General features: G+C 52.9%; 1 protein-coding gene across 1 annotated transcript in view; it reads right to left on the minus strand.

The window, feature by feature from the left end:
- Window positions 1–2,085: 2,085 nt before the first annotated feature.
- Window positions 2,086–7,328, minus strand: part of SLC3A2 (solute carrier family 3 member 2) — a 5,998-nt gene continuing 755 nt past the window's right edge. The window contains exons 2-9 of the mRNA XM_024749106.1: window positions 7,081–7,254; window positions 6,400–6,494; window positions 4,707–4,775; window positions 4,543–4,601; window positions 4,214–4,394; window positions 3,958–4,101; window positions 2,719–2,802; window positions 2,086–2,594 (exon numbers count right to left, since the gene is read on the minus strand). Coding sequence (XP_024604874.1) covers window positions 2,232–2,594; window positions 2,719–2,802; window positions 3,958–4,101; window positions 4,214–4,394; window positions 4,543–4,601; window positions 4,707–4,775; window positions 6,400–6,494; window positions 7,081–7,254 — 1,169 coding nt within the window. The 3' untranslated portion in view covers window positions 2,086–2,231. The remainder of the gene's footprint in view (window positions 2,595–2,718; window positions 2,803–3,957; window positions 4,102–4,213; window positions 4,395–4,542; window positions 4,602–4,706; window positions 4,776–6,399; window positions 6,495–7,080; window positions 7,255–7,328) is intronic.

A 7,328-nucleotide genomic window follows, 5' to 3' on the forward strand; every position in this document is an offset into this window, starting at 1 on the left:
GAGCTCAGGTCCAACTGGCAGGTTGCAGAGTGCGTCTTCTCAGGAACTGAAGTCTCGGAGTACATGCCCTGTGCACGCCTTCCCTCACAGCCCTCAGGCCCAGGGTCAGCAGACAAGGACTCGACGTTAATTTGGGGCATCTAATCCTTTTGATCTGTCCCTTACGTCAAGACACCCTTAAGACACCCAGTCCTGACCCAAGCCCCATCCTACAGGAACGAGTGCTCTTTTCCCTAAGAGGGCCAAGCTCAACCTGAGGCTGTGACGCCAACCTAAAAATCATTATGACTACAAATCCTGTGGCTCTACCTGCAAAATAAATACAGGAGTCCAACACTTCTTACCACCACCAAAGTCTGGCCTTTGCCCTCAGCTACTGGGAGGTGATATCTAGGCCCCTGGAATGTCCTGCCTGATAGGAGTGTCTTTGTTAGGCTGGGGCCTTCAGACATCAGTCTAATGTTGTGATTTATTATTTTTTTTAATAAATTTATTTATTTTGTTTGCATCAGGTCTTTGTTGCTGCACGCGGGCTTTCTCTAGTCGCGGTGAGTGTGGGTTACTCTTCATCACGGCTCGCGGTCTTCTCATTGCAGTAGCTTCTCTTGTTGCGGAGCACGGGCTCTAGGCACGCGGGCTCTAGAGCGCAGGCTCAGTAGTTGTGGCGCACGGGCTTAGCTGCTCCGCGGCACATGGGATCTTCCCGCACCAGGGCTCGAACCCATGTCCCCTGCATTGGCATGCAGACTCTTAACCACTGCCACCAGGGAAGTCCCTAATGATGTGATTTATGATGAGGGCGTTGGGACACGGGGCATCTGGAGGGGCTGGAGACTAAAGCTATTAGCCAGAACCTCCGGGAGGGGCTGGAGAATAAACGTTAGCCACGTGGGCATGTGATTAAGCCCCAAGAAAAACTCTGGACACCAAAGTCTTAGGCAAGCTTCCCTGCTTGGCCACACTCTGTGGGTTATAGTCAGGAGGTCTGTGACAGGACTCCACTCCACTGGGAAAAGACCATCAGACGCTTCACGCTGGGACCCCTCCCAATCCCAGATGGGTCCTGCTCTTCCGTCCTTGGTTTTTGAATGTGTATCCTTCCTCTATAATAAAACCATAATCTTAGTGCTTTCCTGTGTTCTGTGAGCCTCTCTAGCAAATAACCCACTGATGGTCATGGGGACCCAGAACTTGCAGCTGGTGTCTGAAATGAGGGCAGTCTTTTGGGGACCGTGCCCTCCAACGGTGCAGTTTGCCAACTGTTTGTTCCCCCCCGCCACCCCCCCACTACGTGCCTTACTATACCCTTCACCACCTGCCCACCCCTTGCCAACCAGACCTCATCCCTGGGCCTCTCCACCTCGCCCCCACCTCATTCCTCACAAAAGTCAGGTGTGCTCCCACCCAGGGCCCTGGAGAGCTCCTTCCCAGACATCTAGCAAGTTAACTCCCTCCCTTCTTTCAGACCTTTTATTCAAATGTCACCTCCTTGGTGAGGCCTCTAGCCCTCACCCCAAACTCCCCCCATGCCACACACCTACCTCTTTCCCTGCTCTACTTTTTTCCTCTTTGAACACTACCACCGTGTCCACCATACGCTTAATTTTATACATCTTCTTTCTTCTCCATCTCCTCACGAGAATATAAGCCCCAAGGAGACAGGGATCTTTGTACTGTGTTCCTTCCTGTGACCCCAGGCACGTGCTGAGGACACAATAAATTCTTGTTGAATGAAGAACCTGCAGCATCTTTTAGAGGTACCTTTTAGAAAACAGGCCACCCCACTCCCACTTTTTCTCCCAGAAAGGTGAAGTCTGCAAAACAGGAAAAGTGACCACGCTTGGCTGGAGACCACTGCTGAGGAGGTAAGGAAGAGTCAGCAGGAGCTGAGACCTCCGGGCCGGGTGGGAGCCGGGATGCTAGTTCGTCCTGACACCACCTTGCTGTTGTGACCTCGACAGGCCCCTCCCTCCCTGGTCCTGACCACTTGCGGGGGGGCGGGGGGGCGGGGTCCAGTGGGGGAGAGGGAAAGAAGGGGAGAGAATTTCCCGCCGTTGACAGCGGGTAGAGAGAAGAGGAGGCCATACCAGGTAGGGGTGACTTTTATTTGAAACCAGAAAACTCCCTATTTTGGGGTTCATCTGTAACAGTTAAAAAAAAAAAAGAAGAGAGAGAGAGAAAGCAGAACTCAGAGGGCCTGTGGAGGGGAAGGGAAGGGTAGTGGGCCCAGGTCAGGCCAGGTAGGGGAAGCGGAGCAGCAGCCCCTCGTGGGGCTCCAGGTTCAGGTGCTCCAGCTCCAGAGGGGCGCCCTCCTTGCGGCCTGGCTGCGTGCTGAGCAGGAGATCCACACTGGCTGGCAGGCTGGCGCCGGCAGGCAGGCCGGAGGCCCCCAGCCTAGCAGGCTGGCGCGCATCCCCGAAGTTGAGCACTATGAGGAAACGCTCGCTCTGGTCCCACTGCCGGATGTAGGCGAAGAGGTCGGGCCCTGAGGAGAGCGCGTGGAAATCTCCGTGCAGCAGGGAGCGCTCCTTACCCCGCTGATCACTCAGCCATCGGAACAGGGAGAGGAGGGAGCCAGGGTCTTCGCTCTGGCCCTGCAAATGGTAAAGTGGTAAAGATACAGCAGAAAGGGGTGGAGGGCTCCCCGGGGCGCAAACTCCCACCGGCCACCTGCCCTCACCCCTTGCCGATCAGGCCCTGCCCATCTAAAACCCTTACCTTCACAGTCATGGTGGTGTTTACAGGTCCTGAAGTGTCGGGAAAGCTGGATTCATCCCACAGCATGACCGGGGCCTTCACAGGCTAAGAGGCAGGGAGAACAGGACTTGGAAAGACCTGGGCCGCTCTCCCAACTCCTCCTCCCGCTTCCAGCCCCACAGAAGTATAACGTCCCCCACCTCAGGGCCTCACACACACTGTCCCCTAGCCTAGAGGGCGCTTCTCCCGGACAGCCACAGGCTAGCCCCTCACTGCCCGCCGGTCCCTGCTCAGGTGCCTCCATCGGGTTTCCTGTGGCCATTTGATACAAAACCACCCGCGCCCCCACTCTCTAGGCCCCTTACCCTGCTTTCTGGCACATATCGGCACCTGGCGTCTCTATCAATGTGCTTACTATCTAATTTCACCACCTCCAGCTCTTTTGTGCACTGCTGTATTTTTGTTTCCTCCACGCAGAGCGTACAGGAATTACTGCGTAAAGCTTTGTGGAGTAAGTGAATGACAGGTTCTATAAACACCAGCTTAGGTGTCAACCTCCAACCCCGTGGCTAAAGCTAACCGGGTGCCTTCGTGGTCTTACCCCACCAAGGCACTCGCTGCATGTACTTCTCTTACTCATCTGGTTCCCCCACGCAACTCTGAGTTCCTGGAGAGCAGAGCCTGACACGGAGTACCCGCTGTCCAGTGAATGAACGAATTACCGAGTGATGGCTACCGTACTGAACTCCTACCAGGAGCCAGGTACTGCATTTTAAAATACGCCCTCAGGGCTTCCCTGGTGGCACAGTGGTTGAGAGTCCGCCTGCCGATGCAAGGGACACGGGTTCGTGCCCCGGTCTGGGAAGATCCCACATGCCGCAGAGCGGCTGGGCCTGTGAGCCATGGCCGCTGAGCCTGCGCGTCCGGAGCCTGTGCTCCGCAACGGGAGAGGCCACAACAGTGAGAGGCCCGCGTACCGCAAAAACAAAACAAAACAAAACAAAACAAAAAAGTAAATAAAATACGCCCTCATTCAGTCCTAACTACCCTTATAAAAAAAGTAGTATCACGGCAGAGATGACCAAGAATCAGAGACGTGAAATAACCTGTCAAGGCCACACAGCAACTGCCCAGGTGGCTGACTAGCAATCCAACGCATGCTCCTCCCCAAGTCTCTTGCCCGTCCACCGCCAGCCACAGAACCACCGTGACGGATGAATGCAGCCTCCCCCACTGTGCTGGGCAGGCAGCCAGCGATACCTGTCCAGGAAGGGCAGCTTCCTCTAGGCCAATTTCGTCTCCATAGCTGAAAACTGGGGTCCCTGGCAGGGTGAAGAGCAGCAGCTGGTAGAGTCGGAGGAGCTGAGGTGGCACGAAGGAAGTCAGGAGCCCCGACTGAGACAACTGCAGGAATGGAAGCACCGGTGAGCCCCAAGGCCCGCCTCTGCCTCCACCTTCCAACACTCCTGTCTCCCAAAAGGCCTCCTGCCCCCTCTCCTACCACTGTGGTACTCACACTCCAGCTGCACCAGCGGCTGCCAAAGGCATCCAAATACTGCGTGACCAGGAAATTTGTATGCTTCCCAGTGAAACTGGAGGTTGACAGGTAAGAGCTGGTCAACAACAGCTCCCCGGTGGATTCGAGCAGGCTGAGGATCTGCTGAAGGTCGGAGGAGTCTGTGCCTGCGAGCAAGAGCCTGCAGAGCAGAGCAGGAGTCCAGGGTAGTACAGGACAAGAAAGGAGGAAGGTTCTCTGGACTAGGACCTCTGCTTCCCGGGGCTAACACTCCACTGATGGGTTCCCACAAAGGAGCTGAGTTAGGGGAGCCAGGGTCTGGTACCCACCTATCTTCACTGAAGCTCTTAGTGATGTTCTGCCACTCAGCCAAGAGTGAAGACGCATCCTAGAAGGAAAAGAGCAGAGGCAAGAAGCAGGGAACACTACCAGGCCCTGGCGGGTGCTTCTGTTCTCACCCAGACTCTGCTTCTCACGTGGAAAGGGTACTCACTGTCAGATTCCCCACATCCCGGACCTGGAACCCATCCACACCAGCCTGCAGCCAAAACCTCAGAGCTTCCTATAGGAGGGAGGCAAAAGAACAGAGGAAAGATATCAACACTCTGATGCAAAGGCTCAGCCCACACTAAATCTTGCCTACCATGCACTCTCCCGTGGCCTCTGGAGAGTCACTTGCCTTGAACGGTCTCACTTTCTTGCCTCTATTATAAACCTGTAGGTAGCCTTTAGTTCCCTTCCATTCTAACCTACCATTGATTCTCTTAGTGATATAACGCTTTACTTCTCTACTCCTCCTCATGGTGAATCACAAAGCTTTACCTTTTTTTTTTTTTTAAGCTTTACCTTTGACCCCTACAGAAAAGACCTATGAGAAAAGTGTGTTCATACATGTAACTTCATCTAACACTTAGCATGTGTGGAATGCTGGTATACTCATTTTACAGATAAGGAAACAATGTCAGAGACACAAGGAGGCGTGCCCAAGGCCACAATCAGCAGCAGAGATGGGACCGAAAATGCTAACCAAGATCCCAAGAAGAGTATACTTACTCCTCTCCCGGTTTCCTGGAGCCTGGGGAGGGTGTAAGTAAAACAGCTAGTCAGAGCCAAGACCAAGGATAAAAAAGTGAAATTCAAAGCACAGCCCCAGGGCAGTTTAGCCAAAGATTTGAAAAGAGAAGCCAGCTCTGCAGAACAGGCCCAGGCCTGAAGCCCTGGCATTCATGGGGCACATGACATGGAACCCCACTCCTGCTGCCTCTCTCTTCCTCTTTCTCTCTCTGATCCATGTGCTCTCTCCTCTAGTCTCCATCTTCATCTGAGGCTACACCACCTCATGCCACACCACCTGAAAACATTCCCTTCTCAGTAACTTTTAAAGGGTCTTCCTTCAAGTAGCAAGGAATGAACCGAATGACCCCAAGAGTCAACTGAAATCAGTCAACTGGGACAACAGAATTCTACCTCAGAATCACCGCTGCCAGCAAAGTGTCAGAGTCTGCCTCCATTTTTGTTCTACCCTTTCTGAACTGGTCAGTGTCCTGGAACCCAGGCATTAGGAGCTGGGATGACATTCAAAGCCCCACTCCCAGCCTGCAGGGTACAGAGTTTGAGCCTAGGCCATCAGAGTAGGCAGATTAGAGAGATAAGACTAGTTGGAACATCAAATCCCAGGGCTCATTAAAGACCTGTGAACCTTAGCTTCCTCACTTACAGATTAGGGACACTGACAGGGACCTTGTTTGGTTATACAGGGGATTAAAGAAGGTATATAAAGTACTCAGCATACTCCCAGACACACAGGAAGACCCCAATGCTTACAATTTCAGACTGGGCTCCAAAACACATCAAATAAGAAAAGGGAAACCAGACAGGACAGAATTCCCATAGAGAAAGGGCTTCCTCTCCCAAAAGGAAGAAAGTTCACATCTGAGAAATTCCCTTCCTGGCACTGTCACCCTCAGAGTCAGGGAAACAAGGAAAATGAGTGGTCAGAAAAGGAACAAACAAAAATAGGGGTGCAATGTTTGCCTATCCTTCTGCCTGTGGGAGGAGCACACCTGCTTGGCTCCAAGGAGCAAGGGGCCCCTTGGCTGGCACCGGGCTACGTTTATAGAGCTCACTACGAAAGGACCGAACAGCCCCAGCATCCCGCTCCATGCCATAGGCACCAACACACTCACCTTCACTTTGGTGGCCACAGTGTCTATCTGAGTGGAGTGGAACCACAGGTTCTGGCCCTTGTAGTTGGGAGTGAGGTCTAGGATGACCCGGATGCCTAGAACAATGGAGGGGGAGGCAGTTGATAGAAAGACTCTGGGGGCAGGGGAAAGGAGGAAATCAACAAATATAAGTCGGCAGAGTACTTCCTACGTATTGGTACAAAAGCTTAGATTTGAACCCTGGCAAAACTCATTCCATTGAAACAGAGATATGAGCAAGTGGCAGGGCGGGAGGCGGGGGGAGGGCAGTGTAACAGAGGAGGCTGAGCTTATGAGGCCCTGGGGCCCTCACCCCCAAGGCAAACCCTGTTCAATGTAAGAAAAGATTTTACTTGGATTTTTTTCCAAAAGGATCCACTCTTTTACAAGTTTTAAAACCACTGATTTAGCAAAAACCTACATTTTGCAAATAAGGGCACTGAAGCCCAGAAGTTAAATAACTGCACATCCAAGTATAGAAAGTCTCTGAACCACGTGACAAGTCCATTTTAGGCTGAAGCCTAACAAACCTCCCCTGTACCTGCCTTAGGAAAACTCTGAGCCACTCAGCAATAAACCAGATAATAAAGCTATCCGGCCTTTCCTCTGGCCAGAAGGCCAAGCCCTTCCTAGCTGCTTCCTTGCGAGCTCTAGGACACCCACTCTTTTTCTTGGCCGATTGCAGGAGACTGTCAAAATCTTCCTTGGAGCCAAAAGTGGGGTCGATCTGTTCCAAGTTGGTCCCTGTGAGGTCATCCTTCTGGTTCTGGTGAATTGGGCCCAACACAAAACCTTTTACCTTCAGGGTGCTCAAGTAATCAAGCCGCCCCTTCAGGCCTGAAATGGAGAAGCAGAGTTTAAAGTGACGCCTCCCTGAGGCCCCCTGATCGCCCCTATTCTCCCCGAGACGA

Source organism: Neophocaena asiaeorientalis, unplaced genomic scaffold (genome assembly GCF_003031525.2).
Source record: "Neophocaena asiaeorientalis asiaeorientalis breed wild unplaced genomic scaffold, Neophocaena_asiaeorientalis_V1.1 scaffold43, whole genome shotgun sequence".
Classification (NCBI taxonomy): Eukaryota; Metazoa; Chordata; class Mammalia; order Artiodactyla; family Phocoenidae; genus Neophocaena; species Neophocaena asiaeorientalis.